This window comes from Gadus macrocephalus, chromosome 23 (assembly GCF_031168955.1).
Source record: "Gadus macrocephalus chromosome 23, ASM3116895v1".
Classification (NCBI taxonomy): Eukaryota; Metazoa; Chordata; class Actinopteri; order Gadiformes; family Gadidae; genus Gadus; species Gadus macrocephalus.
Genome location: NC_082404.1, coordinates 12,938,584 through 12,958,026, shown reverse-complemented (window position 1 = coordinate 12,958,026; position 19,443 = coordinate 12,938,584). Strand labels below are relative to the sequence as shown.

Here is a 19,443-nt window from a genome sequence, read left to right as displayed (position 1 = left end):
ACAGACGGAACAGAAAACAGGGAAGGTCATATTCGACAGCTGATAGAGCTACACAATACACGCGCTTTTTTAGTGACATGTATTTTTCTTTTGAAAACCGTTCACAATCAATAATTTATAAAAAATTAACATTTTTATCATATTTTTATCAGTGGTGTTTGTAGCTATCCAGGAATCTAACATTGGAACTACAATGCCCAGCGTGCAGCGGGGGAAAAAGTAGTCCAACGCCGAGCATGACACTCACAACAAGGAAGTGGATACTTGCAGTGTCTGACTTTGTTGCTCTAATCTTCTTAGAAGACAGCAGGACAGGTTTTGCTTAAGTACGTAGGTACGAGCCTTTTGCTATTTCGGATGTCACTGGGTTTATACTAGGCTCTTGAATTTGATTTGATTATTAACTCAACTAGAATCAGCCTATGAGATGGAGCCACTGACAATGGTTTCTATTGGAAAAGAAGATACTTGAATCGCCGCTTCATTCATTCGGGATGAGATAGTAACACTAAATATTAGAGATCTCCACGAAAGACGGATTTGGAAAAAGGTAAGGATGTGACATAGTAACACGAATTGTATATTGTATACGATTTATATGATTAGAATAGATTAAACATTTTTGAAACGATCAGATTTGTAGTATGTTCTCCCCCGCCCCCCCCCATAATAAAATATAGGCCTATATATTTTGGTTTGTTTGGTTTCTGTTAGGCCAGGTCGGCACTTAAGTCAATGAGGGTAAAAGGGTCAGAGGTTTGGGCAACTGTGGCAACCACCTGTGCATGGGCCTGTCACTACACATAAACGGCATGTTCTGAATCTGGGTTAATCCTCTTTTCCCTTCTCTCAAAATGCACCGTTCATCCTCTTCCTCGGCTTCGCATTCATGTTTTCATTGTAATAGCAATTTCAAGTCCATGGCACTTTTGGCTCATGAAATAAAGCATTGCATATAACTGCCCTTTTCTTCCACTATAACCACCGTCCATCCCGCCCCATCTTCCAGGACAGCAGGTGCTCCTGACCACATCACCCTCCGTTCACCATGCGGGTGGTCACCTTCTTTCTGGTGGGGCTGGCGGTCCATGTGGTCTTCTTCCTTTCCATCTTTGACATTTACTTCACCTCTCCGCTGGTGCACGGCATGACGCCCCAGACGGTCTCGCTGGCGCCCCCTGCCTCCAGGATCGTGCTACTGGTGGCCGATGGTCTCAGGGCGGACAGCCTCTTCTCTCTGCTCCCCAACGGTTCTTCCAGAGCGCCCTACCTGAGGTGCGGATCCCCCACCCCCTGAGATATATGAATTGATTCCAAAATTGAGGGGCTGAAGGTTTTCAAAGTCTGTGTCATTTTTCCGGCCAATACATCAAAAGACGGCTATCAACAAAACATACTATCGGTCAAAGGATGTTAAAATAAGATACCGTTTTCTTTATAAAACCAAATTAGACGTTAGGGTTTAAGATTCAGCCCTCAACAGATCAACATTATCTATTAAGATTATCATAGTGCATATTGGGACAGACGTACGTTAAATTGTCATTCATGAAGTTTAGATAAACTATAATATAAGGTCTTAGATTTAAAATCCTTGTGTATGTGTTCACTCAAGTGTCCTTGCCTAAATGGGTGCAACTGACGTAAAATTGTTACATATAGCAGATGTTTAAATACTATCTTTATTCACATGCATCTGAAGCTGTATTTTCGTCCCTGCTGTATTACACCTACATGATACTATTTGTACGTTCCTTATGTGTCCATAACAGAAGTGTGATGGAGGACCGGGGAACCTGGGGCGTGTCCCACACCCACGTGCCCACCGAGTCCCGGCCAGGGCACGTGGCTCTCATCGCTGGCTTCTACGAGGACGTCAGCGCCGTCGCTAAGGGTGGGTGTACACGCGTTATACAGGGAGTGTGTTTATGTTGATAAGATGGAGCACGGATTAGCATCGTGGGTGTGTAAGAGGACGTTTAAGATGTTTATCATGTTTTATACCATCGTTCGTATGGTTGTGTGTGTACCTGTGTGTATGCATGTCTGAAGATAGATTAGATAAGAAAATGTTATTGCTTTTACAGTCGTCTATGATGGACATAAAGACATAGATCATACAACAATTTACTTCAACCAGATAGCACAAAAGTGCAATCGATTATGTGAATTATTTAGATAATCATTATTTTTGCATGCTAATTGCAGTGGAGATAAAGGAGATCTTGATCCCAAAATATAAATCTACCAATTTTAGAAATTAGCTAAGATATATTGCGAAGTGAACTAAAATGTGAAAGAGGGAAAAACACTGCTTCTCTGCTTGCTGTAAAGTAATTGGCATGATGGAGTGAACGTAACTCTCTCTCTCTCTAGGGCTCTGCCCCTGGTATAACCAACATGATTGTGTGTTTGTAGGCTGGAAGGAGAATCCTGTGGAGTTTGACTCCGTCTTCAATGAGAGCAGACACACCTGGAGCTGGGGCAGCCCGGATATCCTGCCAATGTTTGCTAAAGGTACACATGCATTGCGCACACGCACACATGCAAACACACAGGCACATGCACACATATACACGCGCACATGCACATGCATATGCTGCCCCCCACCAAAACAGTCCATAGTCCATAGATACAACCTCCATGTTCCATAGCCTCGTTTCGGTCATTCAAAATACTGATGAAAAAAGGATCTCAGGGTATCAATACATTGAGACAAGCAGAAGAGGAGTTGCATCCCAGGTCAAATAATTCAAAAGTTTGAGCACATTCACTTCTCCACCGACTGAATACGACTGGGCTATTCTTAACCTGTCCTTCCTGCCTCCCTGCTCCCCCTGCTGTCCTGCTGACTGCGCTCCGGTCTCACCCTGCCTCCCCCCCCCTCCTGGATCCGCCAGGTGCCAGCGGCGATCACGTGTACACCCACACCTACCCAGCTGCGGAGGAGGACTTCGCCTCCACCGATGCCTCCCGACTCGACACCTGGGTGTTCACGCAAGTCAAGGTAAACGCCATCTCCCGGTTGAAAGATAGCTAGCTATAGAGATGGATACATCTTTATGAAGCAAGCAGGGGGAGGGAATTGGGACGCTACAGCAGGGGGAAGTAAGACAGCCAAAACAAAGATAAAATAGTGGAAAATAGGGTACAAAAAGACATAGTATAGTATATATCTAGAGATATATTATTGTAATGAACAATAAACACACAAAGAATCAAACTAATTACCTTATTGTCGAAAGTCACATGAACTTTAAGGCTTTTTTTAAAAAAAAAGGTAATGTTCCTCCAGGCGTTTTTCCAGTCGGCCAGGTCCAATTCCAGCCTGAAGGACATTCTGCAGGAGGACCAGAACGTCTTCTTCCTCCACCTGCTGGGCATCGACACCAACGGCCACGCCCACAGGCCCCAGTCACGGTGAGTAGAGGACCCCTGGGAATGTAGCCTAAGCCACAGATGGATCTGCTTTAGATTCAGTTGTGATTTAGGTTGGTTTTCTTTTCTACTTTCAGATATTTCACTGAGTTGTATGGTTCAGATTGTTATTCTGATGTGTTGCCGATACAAGGTATTTGTCTTGGTTTTGGTGCAACGATAGATTAGAGACAAATCCAAAAACTGTAAAAATTAAGAATATTCTTTTTAATAAAGAGATAAATTAACAAACGTCATACTGGTATTAGCAAGCAAATGTCTCCTAGCTTAATCTTCTTTTCCACACAAATCTGATATTGCACCAGCCTTTTCCTGAATCAGTGGATCTTTGTGTTGTTCTGTGTGGCTGTGTCGCTGAGCCCAGGGAGTACCAGGAGAACATAGGACTGGTGGACTCGGGTGTAGAAGAGCTGGTCTCTGTCATAGAGGACTTCTACCATCACGACGGCAGAACCGCCTACGTTTTCACCTCGGATCATGGAATGACCAACTGGGGTAAGAAAGACCCAGCACTTCAATGTCAGTCAATTGTATTGAATAAGTATTTTTTTATTTAATTGAATACATGATTTTAATATTCTTATGATGAAAGTAGCATGGGATCATAAAGATATAACGGATTTCACATGGTCTTTCAGGATTTCCATAACAAAGTTTGTGTTTTCGGGTTCTTCGTGTAGTCACTTTTCAAATTGTGTGTGTGTGCGTGTGTCTGTGTGCACACCTAGGCTCCCACGGTGCAGGCCATGCCTCTGAGACCCTCACCCCTCTGGTGGCGTGGGGAGCGGGTGTCCAGGTCGCACAGAGACCATTAGAGCCCCAGCAGTACACCGATGGATACCAGCAAGGTACCAGCCCAACACTTTATCTCATGCTGAATGTAGAAACCTCTGACAAGGCTGAGCTGCACTGCACTGAATCATTGGATGGACTGCATAATACAATTTCCATTTATTTAGTGCTGTCAGTTAAACGTGTTATTAACGGCATTAACGCAAACCAATTTTAACGATGTTAAATTCTTTATCGCGCGATTAACGCAATTTTTCCATGTTGAATAGAGCATTAAAATGAGAACAATTAATGGGACAAAGAAATCAAGGGATATTTAGCATAGAAAAAAGATTTGCGATTTATCGCGATTAATCGTGAGTTAATGCGATTAAATATTTTAATCGCTTGACAGCACTACATTTATTAGAAGTTATCACCTTTTAAATATGTGTGGATCTTTTTTTTTTTTGTTATTGACAAAGATTGGCATCTTGAGAAGTTCCGCAGGGTTGATGTCAATCAGGTGAGCAACCACTCTCTGGCGCTTTTTGATGATGTCACATCCGACAAACAATTTCCCGTATGATAAAATCAATAATTAAAACGATTTTTCTATCCTGTCCGTGCAGGCTGACATTGCACCACTCATGGCGTCACTGATTGGAGTGCCGTTTCCCCTCAACTCTGTGGTTAGTATAAAGTCACTAACCTCTAATTTGTTTAAAAATACATAATGTGTACTGCACTGCATATTACCAAATGTTATGTGCATCCCTGAATTACTGTTCAAGCCAGCATTTCAAGTTCTATTAATAAGTGCATTACTTTTCTTCACGTTTAAATAATCGTATTTTTGCTTAAAAAAAACAAAACATACCCAGTGATAAATGCTTTAGACAACCACATGTACACATAAAGCTATCCCAATTTATCCAAACCTATTTATTTTCCATACAAAGTAAACAAAATAGTCATGCCTTTTATTCCCAGAAAACACTGGCACTTTTCCAAAAGTGGCCTGCAGTGGCCATAAAAGTACACCGTAAAATATAAAATATAGAGCTGAAGCTGGTACCCGAGGGAGGAGCATTGGAATAATGTGTCCATTGTCCCTCCAGGGTATGCTGCCTCTGTTGTACCTGGACAACAGCGGTCGATTCAAGGCAGAGAGCATGTACACCAACGCCATGCAGATGCTGGAACAATTCAAGGTACAACAGTATGAGTCCATACTGTTTGAAGAAAAAACACATCCGGTCACAACTAGTGCATTGGTTTTGCGTTAGCCGACTCCCTATCAAGGTCAAATTTAAGCTATTGCATGTTTTATGTCTGCATGCCTATTGACCGATATGGTGAACTGGTACCTGCTGATTAAGGCCCCGTTTACACGAAGGGAAAACGCAGATATTTTCACACGGTTTGGCCTCTCAGTTACACGAAAACGCCGTTCTTGTCACAGAAAACGATCATTTCTAAAAACTCCGGCCAAAGTGGAGATTTCTGAAAACGCCGGTTACGTGTTGTCGTGTCAACGGGTAGAAACTGGGTTTTAGGTTCTGAAACGTCACATTATGCGCCAGGAAATGCTTAACGTCATATGAGCGCCCTATGTTTCGTTTGTTTGTTATAGGAAGACGCTCGTGTTATTCGTTGTTGTTGATTCTGATTGGCTTGCATGGCTTTATCCTTCTCCCTTCACTGCCGCCCATAGGTTTGACATAGTTATAATGGCGCTCTACGGCGTATTTATGCGTTTTGATGTCAACGACAACTTTTACATCAGGGGGGGGGGGAAATATTCGTTTCTATAAATACCCTGCTACGTATAAACGTGGCCCGAGTGTTGATGCGACACACCTGTCCCCTGCTGATTGAAAGTGATTGAAGGGGCGTGTACAGGGGTGCCGGCAGCCCCGCCCCCAGAATGTAAAGAACCTGAAAACCTGCATTCTTCCGAAGGTGGATTTAGGGGGTTGGGTCCTCCTTTGATATACAGAATACTGTAAATGGAATGAAAGCAGCCATCAATGCAATCATAAGTGACGCATAAGGGGGATAAAGAATAGATGTGCACTGATAATTCCTTTATTTTTTTTAATGTAATGTAATATAATGAATCATTTTTAAAATCTGACAAATGTGTTCAAATCTTCCTCCAGGTGAAAATGGCTCAAAGGAAGGAGACCACATTGTCTTTCCTCTTCACCCCATTTCAGTAAGTATATTCTTCACCTTATTCTCAGGGCTTTACACCTCTATTTAAATGTTGCATGAAAACTGTGGACGCCTTCACTTTGAGGCACATAAAATATTAGATAGAAATCTACTATGACAGTTATGTGGTTTTAGCTTTTCTTGTCTCCCCCCAGACAGCTGAGTGAGACGCATCAAGTAGAGCTCATCAGACAGATCAAAATACTGATTCAGCTGGAGAAATATGAGGACGCAGTGAGTTATTTGTTGAAGAAAATACAATAAAAAAACTAATTGTTGTAGAATAATAGGAAACAACATCTTTACGTTTCCTCAGACTGATCATAAATTGAGTATGTTGAACCCTCTTCTCAGATCACGCTGTGCAAGTCTATGATAACCGAAGCCCTGGAGGGCCTTGTCTATTACCACACCTACGACAGGTTCTTCCTCGGCTGCAGTGTGGTGCTTGGATTTGTAGGCTGGACCTCATATGTAGTCCTACTGATCCTCAAGACCCACGCTAGCCTGAGGAGGCCGCCAGGCCTCGCAAACATGGTACACACACACACACACACAAATAATGTACTTGGCCAGCTGCATGCTGTTTACTTGCTTAATTGGTGCGCGTGTGTTTGTGTGTGTGTGTGTGAAGATTCCGAGCCAGACCCTAACGAGGCTGTGTGTCTGCGTCACCGTGGTGATTTCAGTGTTCCTGGTGATCCAAAAGAGTCCCCTCACATACTACATCTACTGTCTGCTGCCAGTCCCCATTTGGTACTCAGTCTTCAGAGAGTGAGGAAAACACACACACACACACACACACACACACACACACACACACACACACACACACACACACACACACACACACACACACACACACACACACACGATATGAAGTGTGTATTACCCACACACACACTAATACTTCATTGCAAATTCTCAAAAGATCATAGCAACAACAAAAGACTTTGTCCAGGCGTGATGTAAATGAGATGAAGCGTTTCATCCACTCACACCTCACTGCCTCCTCTCCTGGCTCAATGAGTGAAATTAAGTTTCTCCATCAGAATTGTTTTGTTGTGTTCTCAGGAGTGGAACTCTGATGGATCTGGTTCGCTCTGCGCCCTCGCTGCCTCTGTGGAAGTGTCTGGGCTACTTTTTGCTGATCGCCTTTGGCATTGAGCTACTGGTAAGGACACAGCTGTGCTACAACCAGGCTTCATCTTTAAGACATCCCACAGGAAAACTAGATAAATATATAGATCATTTCTTGTGTTTTTATTCAAACGTTATGGCTGGGATTCGTTAGCTTATTGATAGCTTGAACTTGTTATTTTTAAGGTAAGGGTTTCCTCTGCTTTTCGTCCCATAGATTTAAAGTGTTGTCTTTGCTGCCCCCAGGTGGTGAGTTTCTTCCATCGCGCTATGCTGACGGTGGGTCTGGCAGCGCTCTCTCTCTGGCCAATCCTGACAGGAATCTACAGCCAGGCGAAGGTATAGCACTACACGTTCGTCAAGAACCAAGAGGTTATAGTGTTGTATGGCTCCTAACTGATTCATAATCATTGAATTATTCATTGCATTTTTTTAAGCAGTCACACAATTAATTTATGATACCAAGTAAAACCAAATAAAAATGACAAATTCTGAGGATTAATTTAAACTTGAATATTAAAATGTGTCCCTTCTGTCGTCATATTTGAGTTGAAATTTATGAGAAGATAAGTGACATTTTCTCAAACTAATTGCGAGTTATCCACACAAGACGTATAAAATATTTTTATTATAAAAATGTATTTGCACTTAGTTAAAAATTGACATTTTAATTTGATATAATATATTTCATATAACTTGTCTCCAAAAAGGAAGCCAATTATAATCTTATAAAGGCTAAAAACACTAAATTCACTGTTATTAAAGATGACAGCCTTATTTTTCTTCTATTCTCAATGTTTTAGATTTACTATTAATTTATTTTAGCTAATCGCCCTTGTGCAATTCATGATGGCCTAGCACAAATTGTCCCTACGTTATAATTTCTCGAAATATTCTTGTTTTTTTATCCCAGATTTAAATGATTCCCAATGTCTTTTCTGTAATCGTCCACGACGTTTAGAGTGACTCTAAAGTAAGGCCCAGTTCTAAAGAGCTTGATAGTATGACCAGTCCTGACTAACCCTAACCAGTCCTTCTGTGTGGTTCTAGTTCCGCGCAGTGAGCTGGACGCTAGGCTGTGTCTGTCTGTCCACCTTTCCCCTCATGCCGGTGGTGGGCAGAGAGGCCAACGTGCACTTTGTGTGAGTCAACCCACTGCAATCACTTCCTGTCTCTCACTTCCTTCCATTGTCTACATATTTCGACCTAACCCACGTGTTTTCTCTTTTGGTTTTCAGCACCTGTGCAGGCGTGCTCACCCTCTTCACCTCGGCCTGCTACCTGTGGTCGGCACGGCGACGGGCCCCGCTGCACCTCGGTGACAAGCAGCAGTTCTACGCCCAGGTGGGACTGTGTGTGTACATGTGTATGCGTTATCTGAAGTGTGTTCTTACCACCGCATTGGTCAAACACTTGATCCTGATTGGTCATTATTCTTCAGTAACGGGACACCTCTGCCTTTTTAACGGTTCCAAATCAAAGCTCTACAATTCTGACATTAAAAGCAACATTCCAATACTAACGACCAGATGTTTCCTTGACGACACAAAAACGTCAAGCGGGCCAACCAGGTGGAGCTCAAAGAATTGCGAAAGAATATTGAAATTGTCGCAGACTTTTAAATTGTTAAAAAGCCCAAAATGCAATCGATGAGTTACTTATATCAAATCAACATCATTTTTTTTTTATAGTGGTACACCCAAAATATTGCCGTACATTAACTTCAAACAATGGGACACCTTCCCTTGGTTTTTCTGTCCATGCTTGACTCTGATCTCTGGTACTAGATGCTCCATGTGGCCGTGTGTGCGTACGTTCCCACGCTCACACACAGCAGCCTGGAGCAGAAACAAGGCCTGCCACTCATCAACCAGATCATCAGCTGGACCACGCTAGGTAGGTCTGCTCTGAGATCAACGTTGGCGGAATAAAGTCAGCCCGCCTTCCCCCAAACCTCTGAGGCCATGCTGTTGCTGGCACTAGTTTCCCCAACTCTCAATCCGACCATTCTCTTCCTGCCACATCTCAACCCTTAATCATTTAGAGTAAGACCTCTCCTTTAATAACGCGTTAACAAACAGACCGGGCGAGCGATTGGGGTTTAAGTTTTCAGACGGTTCTAAAAACAATCCTAGCCTGTCAGTGGCAAACAAACACTTCTCCTGGGCCTACTCCTCCTGACTTTTGACCCCCCGGCCCTCCCTGTGCCCAGCCTCCTCCATGGTTGTGCCCCTGCTGAGCTCCACCCGTCTCTTCCACCGCCTGCTCAGTGTGTTCCTCTCTCTCAGCGCCACCTTCCTGCTGCTCAGCACGGGGTGAGACTCACTCACTCACTGTATGTTGCCAAGTATGAATAGGAACAATAATTGAGATTCAGAGACTAAGTATTTAAGATCTCTCTCTCTCTCTCTCTGTGTGTCTGTGTGTCTGTGTGTCTGTGTGTGTTGTCGTCACAGGTCAGAGGCCCTGTTTCCTCCAATGCTGTCCTGGCTGATGTTTGTGTGGATCAACATGGAACAGGAGGCCATGCAGGCTCAGGGCACCTCCAGCCGACAGGAGGTGGGAGCTCATTTTACGCCGCTCGGGTCGAATACTGAAGAGAATGACGTAATCTGAGAGTACCACTCACCGCTGTCTTTCTTCGGCAGCTTTCCACGATGGACTTCGCAGACAACATCGACATCACCCGGATACGGCAACTGAAGTTGGATGACATCAGAAGATCATATTTCTTTGTATCCTTATTCATATCATTTACCGTCGCAATTATTTATAAAAAGAGGCAAACTAAGACAAATTTAAAGAATCATTGACATGGTTTGGTCAAAATATCCAAAGGAGTTATTATTTTACCTTACATCTGTTCCTCAGGTGTTCTTCATAATTACTGCTTTCTTTGGCACCGGAAATATAGCTTCAATTAACAGGTGTGTATCTCTGTCTGTGTGTATCTCTCTGTCTGTGTGTATCTCTCTGTCTGTGTGTATCTCTCTGTCTGTGTGTATCTCTCTGTCTGTGTGTATCTCTCTGTCTGTGTGTATCTGTGTGTGTGTGTGTGTGTGTGTGTGTGTGTGTGTGTGTGTGTGTGTGTGTGTGTGTGTGTGTGTGTGTGTGTGTGTGTGTGTGTGTGTGTGTGTATATTGTTCTGTTTTAAGGTATACTCTTTGTGGGAGTGTGTGCATTTCAAAGTATATGTTTGTGTTTTTAGGTATAGTGTGTGTGTGTGTGTGGGGGGGGGGGGGGAGTTTCAAGTGGAGAGCAATTGTGTTCTTGAAAGTGTGAGTGGTTAGGTCTTTACACACTATAAAGACCTGTGGCCTGAGACCACCCCGATCTCGCCAGTTTGCATTCCTTCTCCTTCTCTTCGCAGATCAGTCTGGCTCGATTCCATTCAAAGCCTTTCCCAAAAACATCAAAATCTTTCAGCATCTTTTTGCCTTACCTCCAAACGAATTTGCCATGAGCGAAGGGAGCACAAGCACCAATCTGATTGGCTGGAGTTTTGAAAGACATAAAGGCTGCGGCCATATTTGGAAACATATTTTATCAATTTCAATCAATCAACAAGATCAGACGTGAAACGCCAAAGTGAATCGCTGGACGGCCTCACACGGCCTGTGTGTGCCGCACAGGAGTGACACATCTTTATGAGAAAACAAGGTTGTAGAATTTGCATCGGGTTCGTCATGTAAGATAACACGAAGATGATGTCACTTCCTTCTTCCATGTGCCCAGCTTTGACCCGGCGTCTGTGTACTGCTTCCTCACCGTCTTCAACCCCTTCATCATGGGCGGGCTGATGATGTGGAAGGTATTGCACGCACACGCACACACACACACACACACACACACACACACACACACACACACACACACACACACACACACACACACACACACACACACACACACACACACACACACACACACACACACACACACCATTTTTAGCCATATTCATTTTGTTTACTAACGGGGTTTTCCAAGCCCTATGCGATATAGTTGAAGGGCCCCGCTCTATATTTGTCCATGAACCAGCTCTTGTCTGTCATACAAATGTCCTTGTGATTATGACACAATACTGATCTAACTGTTTCTTATTGCAGGTCATCATTCCCTTTGTGATCGTCATGTGCACGTTTGAGACCATTCAGGTCACCACCCAGCTGTCGTCCAGGAGGTAAACCTGTCTCTTCCTTAACCCCAGACTGCAGTGTGCAGTGTTTGAGTGCATCCATTGGGTGTTTAGATGTAAACTTCTCATTAATGACTGGACACTCTGTTCTCTAGCTTGTTCCTCATCGTGCTGGTGATCTCTGACCTGATGGCTCTGGTAAGCCATTTCCTCTTGGCCAATAGTGTGTATGCCTGCCTGTCTCTCTGTCCGTCTGTGTGTGTGTGTGTGAGTCTGTGTGTTTTGATGTAACCTTTTGCATATAGAATGAGTGCTCCGAAACCCCTCACTCCATGCATTGCTATTCAATGTTTTATAATGCCCTATATCTAATGCTCTATAATCTATTCTGATTATGTAATATGTTTTGAATGGACTCTCTAACAACTTAAAGGGACACTGTGTAATATTTTAAGTAATTTATTACCTCAAATCAACATATTCATCCATAAATAAGTCCTCATTGGTGTAAAATTATCTCTGCCAAAAATCTCACCTTTCCGCCTGAGCGAAGAATAATTAATGTCTTTACATAGGACGGGTAAGCTTAATGGAGGCTTCCATGTTCTTCCGGTCTATGCACTGCCGAGAGGGACAAAAAGCACTACGTGGTACAGGAAATGCAAACGCGTTTTCACTCTGAGCCAGCTTGAATGATGACTGAAATAATACACTATCTTGCTCAAGGAATAATTACTCATACATCATTAGCTTCCACTAATGATTCAATCCAGTTTGAAATTTGTTTGAAATAACGAACCTCATCATCACTTGAATGACTCGATGAGGTAGTATTGGATGTCATGACACAGCTTCTTGGCACATACTGCCCACCGTAGTTTTTGAACAAGCGAGCACTATTAGTTTGAATGCAATATACAATTGTACCACTAGATGGGAGTAATTTTTACACAGTGTCCCTTTAAAGGCATATCAGCTGTACATTTTGGAGGAGTTTTCTAGTCAACCAAACGTTTTTCGCTAATACCAGGGAGTTTCCCCGAAGGTAGAGATGAATTGGGGGCAGATCTTAAATGGCGCTGTTGATGGCTAATTGTTCCAACCACATCCTCTCCTTCTTTCTCTAACCCCCTCATCCCAACATACATCCCCTCCCTCCAGCACTTTTTCTTCCTGGTCCAGGACTATGGCAGCTGGTTGGACATTGGAACAAGGTAAATGAATGCTCTGGCCTATGTGCGATTTGCATTGGTTCTTCATAAAACTGAAAAACACACACACACACACACACACACACACACACACACACACACACACACACACACACACACACACACACACACACACACACACACACACACACACACACACACACACACACACCTCACTAGCCTGTGTCCCTGTGGCTTCCTCTTCTGTTGGTAGCATCAGCCACTATGTGATCGTGATGTCGATGACCATCTTCCTGATGCTGCTCAGCGTGGCAACGCACATCCTAACGTCGTGCCGGCTGACCGCATGGCGGCGACGAAAGAGCCACTTCCCCTGAAATGTGTGCGTGTGCGACCAGAGTGTATTGTTTGTAGTGTGTCATGACGGTCAGTTAACAATAAGACAATTACAGGGAAACACTTTCATGTTCTCTAAAAAGACTAGATGTCCCTTCCCTGTGCTTTAAGTCACTATGTATAGATTTGTTTTAACGATTGTATTCTCTAGAAAATTGGTCTTGGAATGACTAGGCGTAATTGTACATTTGGGTGTAACTTGTTTTATGGTCGCTGCCTGAGCTGCTTTTCTATGATTTTAAGGTCAAATGTTTTTAGTTTGTTTCCCCAGCTGACATAATATATTTTTTAATAAAGCCTGAAGAAAAGCTACTCGGCTGTTATTTTGTGTCCACTGAGGCTTGTCTGGAGTATTTTCGACAACCATGTTGCATGTAAAGTAAAGTGGTTTGCATTACCCTTGACGGAGAGTTTAAGGGCCTGCACACAAGTGGTGAATTGTACAGGTGCACACCTCTGGCAGATTACAGGGTAATCAGCTAAGAGGAGCTGGGGATCGAACTAGCAACCTTTCAGTTATAAGGCAACTGCTCTACCTCCTTCGCTAAGCCGACCCTTATGCAGATACCTCTCACAACCACAAGCATCCACAGCCACTTGGCATTTTATTAATAAATGTGTCAACATTTTTAACAGTAAAAAAAAACATTATTCAGCCTTCATAATCAAACAAAAGGGTTAATTAATTTGTCAACTAAAGGAAGTTATCACTTTTTAAATGCATGTAAATTTGTGGTGGGAAGTTGAGACCCCTTGTTTCAATACTTTTTTGAATGTCACATGGGTTTTCTTTCACCACAGCTTCCTCAAATGATAGAAACACTTCCAAAAAACATCATACTGCTTTGAATGTTCACTCGCTCTACGGTTGGCCTCCTTTCACTGAATCACGTCATTGTTTAGGCTGTGGTATTATATATTTATTTGCCTCCACTCTCCAACCAGCTTACCGAACATATAGCCTATAATCAGTGATAGCCTGCTTCAGAGGCTATTGGCATCTTAAAGGGGTCAAATTATGCAATTGTTTTGGTTAATTTAATTTGGGGATGCTTCTATAATAGGTTCACAGGCTTTAATGTTAATTATACACCTTATTGTCACACTCTACATTGCTGCAGAACTGCTTTCACTCTTTGACAGAAACGCTTGGTTTGAGCATCTGTCTCTTTAAGACCCCCTCGCCCGAAATGTCAAGTCGGCTATTATTGGCCAGCTGGCCCACTCTGTTACGATTGGTCAAACACTGTGTCTGAAATCTTAAGGCCCTGAGTTGCGAGCAGCTGTAAACATTGACGGTAAGGATGGCTTCGGTTCAACTGTACCCTTTTGAGCCGGGGTGTGAAGAAAACCATAAATACAGCCCAAACAATTGGTTCAACCCTGAAACACTGTCGCAACCAAGAGTGCAGCAGGACATTTCACCATGGTAGCCAGGCTAGGTTCTTACAGTGATGAAGAGAAATAAAAGTTAGAACGTTACAGATACAAGATAGCTACCACAGAACTACTTAAAGGGGACCTATTATGCTTTTTCGACTTTTATGACCTATAAACGTTGTTATAATGATTGATAGTCATGTTTAACCATACTAAAGTGTCAAATAATGACGTACATGCATTTCGACGTATTCCCTGCTGACATTCTGGGGTGGCTGTGCAGAGCGCTAAACACTCGTTTAGCGCGTTTGCGATTCAGTTGTTCACATTTCCGGGAAATCATCTACGTAGATGCACTCCTGCCGCGCCCCCATATGCCTGGTCAAACTGCCCGCACGAGCACTTCAAGGAAGGTAACCAATCAAAACAGAGTTGGGTTGGCAGGAGGGGGGCGAGGGGGCTGGGACGAAACCGAGCGTTGACAGCTGTGTTCGAAATCGTTCCCTATCATGGATGTAGTGCACTAAATAGGGTGCACCAGAGTTCCCGTTGTCCGGTAATTACCGGTCTTTGACCGGAAAAAAATGAGGAGGACCGAATATTCTAAATGTCTCCGGTCAGAATGACCGATTGGAAATAAGGCCCCGTCCACACGGAGCCGAAACGGGCGAAAACGATCCGGTTTCGTTTTATGCTTAATGTTCAAGGCGCTGGTTCTCCACAGAAAAAAGTGGAGCGCATCAACCCTGCGCTCATACAGCATGCGCGCTGTATACAAACATTCAGTCACGAGGAGATTCAACCATTGAGCAGAACAAAATTGAGCAGGTCCTATGTTCCCGGTTTTCCCCAAAAAGGGTCCTATGTTCCCCTGTAGCCATACATACCGGGGAGCATAGGACCCTTTTTGGGAAAAGCGGGGTCCTCCTATGTTCCCCGCAATCTATCAATCTTTAAAAATATTTAAACTTTGACGCGGCATTCGCGTAATGACAGCCAATCGGCGTTCAACAGAGTGACATGTCTAACGTAACAGCCAATCAGCGTTCAACCGGCCAACTCAGTGCAGTGCAGTCCGGGGTGAACTGCAGCATGGAGGAGAAAGTGATTGTTGCCGTTTGCGACTCCCGGAGCTCTTTATATAATAGTATAATTGTATAATTGTATAATAATATCACGGCCAAAAGCTCTGTGCGCCTCCGGATGGCCGTAACGCTGGGAGCTCTCGTAGGGATTGGGCTTCTCGGGGTTTGTTTACCGGCGTATGAATATACTGCGTCAGGTTCTCCGACGTCTCTCCCTCTTCCACAAAAGGTAAAGGTAAAGACAATGGCAGTTATCTCGGCCGGAATTTGGCAGTAATGGTGGAAAAAGTAACAGATCGGGGAACATAGAACCCTTTTTAAAAAAAGGGTCCTATGTTCCCCGGTCACATACATATCGGGGAACATAGGACCCTTTTTTGGGAAAAGCAGGGAACATAGGACCCTTTTTTTTTTTTTTTTTTAAAGGGTCCTATGTTCCCCAGTCTCATACAAAGAGGGGAACATAGGACTCGGGGAACATAGGACTCGGGGAACATAGACACGCTCCCCTATAGACTACCGTAGGTTTATGAACTAAACGGCGGCAAGCTAGCGAAAGCCGGCGGCAAGCTTTGCGGAGCACCGGTATTTAACAACCATGGCGAATCAAAATATGTGATCACACACTTCTTCTTTATATAGCCTGCCTATCAATTTTTTTAAGTGCAATAAACACGGACAATATCCAACCGTTTTTTTTTTCAATTTGACCAGTAAAATGAAACCTTCCCGGTCACATGACCGGCACCAATTTCTTCTAGCGGAAACACTGGGGTGCACGCCATTTTGTAGGGTGTTCGAATTCTCAGTGGTCCACTATATAGGGCACTATATAGTGGACTTAAAATAGGGTACATACGATGTACCCTACATGTTACTCCCGTATACCGCAATGCAATGCGATCGTGTTTTCCCGGAGGAGAAGAAGAAGCTGAATAACCGCGAAAACGAATACATTTAATGATGGAGTCTCCGGCTTTCGTTGAGAAATGTCAACAATTTATTTGGGATTTAACATAGAATATTTAACATTCAAAATTAATTAAACAAGGACATGCAACATTCAACATCAATACAACCTCCAGCTTTCGTCGTGAGTGCCCGGTTTGTTTACATGATGTTGGCGCATCTGTCTGCGTCACACAAATACCCGGCGTTTAGAAATGTTCAGCGTAGTGTCCGAATTCTCTTTTGTTCGTTCCCTAAATAGTGCACTATATCATGAACACTATATAGGGAATAGTGAGTGAGTGGATAGGGAACGATTTCGAACACAGCTATTGTGTTTTCTCTACAGCCTTTAACTGAACACAATAAACGGTCAAACTCTTGACATGAAAAATTATCATTTAAATCCACAAACAACATGGGGGCATATAAAGACTGGGATCAGAAAATAATTACTTTCTCTCCATTGAAACACATTCATATTTTTCGATCTCATAGGTCCCACCATAGATATATATATTAACTAGATGCCCTACGGCGGCGTCTACAACGTCACCATAGGCCGCCATCTTACCACAGTATAGCTTTCTGGTGGAATCTGTTGTAGCGGACGTAAATCAGTGATCTGCACAAACGCTAATACTCTTATCTTGCTGAAATCTTGACGGATTTACAAACGGTTTGGTTTCTTCCAAACATTTCCTTTTTTTTTTGTTTTAGTAGACCATATATTGATTTAACATAAATAACATGAATACCTTGTGCATGTGTGTATTATTGCACATCTGTTCTGTTTAATGTTCATTTCATATGAAAACATATGGTAATATATAATTACATAAATACATCTCTGTACAAGGTGGGGATTTCAACATGCAGCCTTTCTTGATGTATATTTGTAAATGGAAATCTTGCACCTATTTTAGACCATTATTCTATTTTTTCTTAGAACCTAACAATTATTCATAAGCATGTACTGTCATATCTACATCTCTGACGTTTATAACAAACCAAACCGTTTGAAAATCGGTTGAAAATTGAGCAAGTTAAGGTTATTTAAGTACATGAATCACTACCAACACAATGTTATTGGTGAGCAGCTTACTGTGGAAGGATGGCCGCCAGTGGTGACGTTCGACTCCATTGGCCAGCACCGCGGACGAGGCATCTAGTTAATATATATATCCAGAGCTATAGAGAGAGAGATATCGCTGCATCGAAAGGTAACGCGTCCGCTGCCATTTTGGATCCGTAAACTACAAACTTTGGTGTGTCGCATAGACGTCGTCATCGTCTTGTCGTCTCTCCCCGTTCTGTGATTGGTTCTCTATCTCAGGTGAAAATCGGATCCATGGGATCCAGGCTGCCTAGCAGTGCGAAATGAAATCACGCGCAAGGCAGCATGGGTATACCCGGTATACCCAGGCTAGTAACAACCTTATATTTATATTTTATATATATATATATATTATATTTATTATATTATATTTATATTTTATATATATATAACGGTAAGCCATCCTTACCGTTATATTTTATCATTCCTTATTTCAATGCACTTGAAATTGCCCAAGAAATTCGAAAAGAAGCTACCTGTTAGTATAATCAATGAATATATAACTACAGCTTCAGTAATCGTCGGGGTCCTGCATCACCCTTTATGCGGTACATTATCCCTTACGTAAAAAGTACTTTACATGAAAATCATTATTAATTTCTTAATAAGGTTATGAGACGAAGTAACCAGGTTCCAGTCCCCCCTACGTGCATGAAACACCCTGTCCGCATCACAGCTGCGAGCTGGGACTTCTTCCGTCCTGTGCTTCTGTAACATGGTGATGTAACAAAGTCACGGAAGCAACTGCAAAGAAACTGTTTCAGGCCTTTAACGAGAGGGGTTTTCTGTGGGACAATGGCTGTTTCCCAAAGTGAAGGCTGCAGCCTTGCCAGAACACTTCCTTGCGTGTCGCGTCCTATGGAGATGAGGCTAGAGTGCTGGTGCTGCCTAGCGTTTGTCGCATTCAGAGTTTGGAACGACTTGCTCGTGTGGAAGCGCTTCCACTTCCGCTTTTAATATTGCTCCAGTGGTAAATATTTTAATATTTTAATTGTTGAAATTGCTATTGGTGACAGTAGTTTGTTTAAACACCAGCTACTTACATATTGTGGCGAGCAGTGCGGGCAGGACGAGACGGGAGCCCAGGTTAAGCGATGAGGCAACTCTCGTACTCTCGGCGTGGAGTGGGTGAGTGGGGTTAGTCATTATTGATGGAGATTCAACACACACAAACAGCATCCATTGTTAAACCAATGCGGTTGTCTTCCACTTTGGCTGACGGCATTATGCAAATTAATTCAGCCGAATCCCAACGTCATCCAAACCAAGTCACAAAGTCCTCCTTTGAATCAACCAGAGATCGCCACCATTACCTTTCCATTATCGTTTCCAATCTATTTGCCCCCGCCTGTAAACGTTGATGTGAACTCACAGACCTTACTGCAGACCACTCCGTGCTTGTAGGGACACAAAATACTTTAACAATGTACAGTATATGGTCCGGCACACACACTCTCTCTCTCTCTCTCTCTCTCTCTCTCTCTCTCTCTCTCTCTCTCTCTCTCTCTCTCTCTCTCTCTCTCTCTCTCTCTCTCTCCTCATCTCTCTCTCTCTCTCTCCTCTCTCTCTCTCTCACTCACTCACTCACTCACTCACTCACCTCACTCACTCACTCACTCACTCACCTCACTCACTCACTCA

General features: G+C 43.2%; 1 protein-coding gene across 2 annotated transcripts; it reads left to right on the top strand.

Annotated features, from left to right (window-relative positions):
* Positions 1–15: 15 nt before the first annotated feature.
* Positions 16–13,582, top strand: pign (phosphatidylinositol glycan anchor biosynthesis, class N). 2 transcript variants are annotated; one of them, XM_060045566.1, is made up of 29 exons: positions 16–550; positions 1,015–1,275; positions 1,773–1,894; positions 2,419–2,517; positions 2,901–3,007; positions 3,296–3,420; positions 3,803–3,933; positions 4,167–4,286; positions 4,695–4,735; positions 4,842–4,901; positions 5,331–5,423; positions 6,375–6,430; positions 6,585–6,663; positions 6,784–6,966; positions 7,064–7,203; positions 7,504–7,603; positions 7,816–7,908; positions 8,620–8,711; positions 8,808–8,913; positions 9,357–9,465; positions 9,782–9,884; positions 10,026–10,128; positions 10,218–10,304; positions 10,441–10,496; positions 11,305–11,380; positions 11,676–11,749; positions 11,860–11,902; positions 12,866–12,918; positions 13,130–13,582. In XM_060045566.1, the coding sequence occupies exons 2-29, from the start codon at positions 1,049–1,051 to the stop codon at positions 13,251–13,253; spliced, it is 2,802 nt and encodes a 933-aa protein (XP_059901549.1). In that variant the 5' UTR covers positions 16–550; positions 1,015–1,048; the 3' UTR covers positions 13,254–13,582. The 2 variants fall into 2 exon arrangements, with proteins under 2 accessions (XP_059901549.1, XP_059901548.1); XM_060045565.1 differs by having other exon boundaries at positions 18–550; positions 1,010–1,275.
* The last annotated feature ends 5,861 nt before the right edge of the window (positions 13,583–19,443 follow it).

What these genes read in the sequence shown, in the direction of transcription:
- pign (XM_060045566.1), top strand. Translation starts at nt 1,049, where the DNA reads ATGCGGGTGGTCACCTTCTTTCTGGTGGGGCTGGCGGTCCATGTGGTC. An exon ending in GCCCACAGGCCCCAGTCACG is followed by an intron (nt 3,421 to 3,802) that starts GTGAGTAGAGGA and finishes CGCTGAGCCCAG; the next exon opens with GGAGTACCAGGAGAACATAG. An exon ending in CCTTTGGCATTGAGCTACTG is followed by an intron (nt 7,604 to 7,815) that starts GTAAGGACACAG and finishes TGCTGCCCCCAG; the next exon opens with GTGGTGAGTTTCTTCCATCG.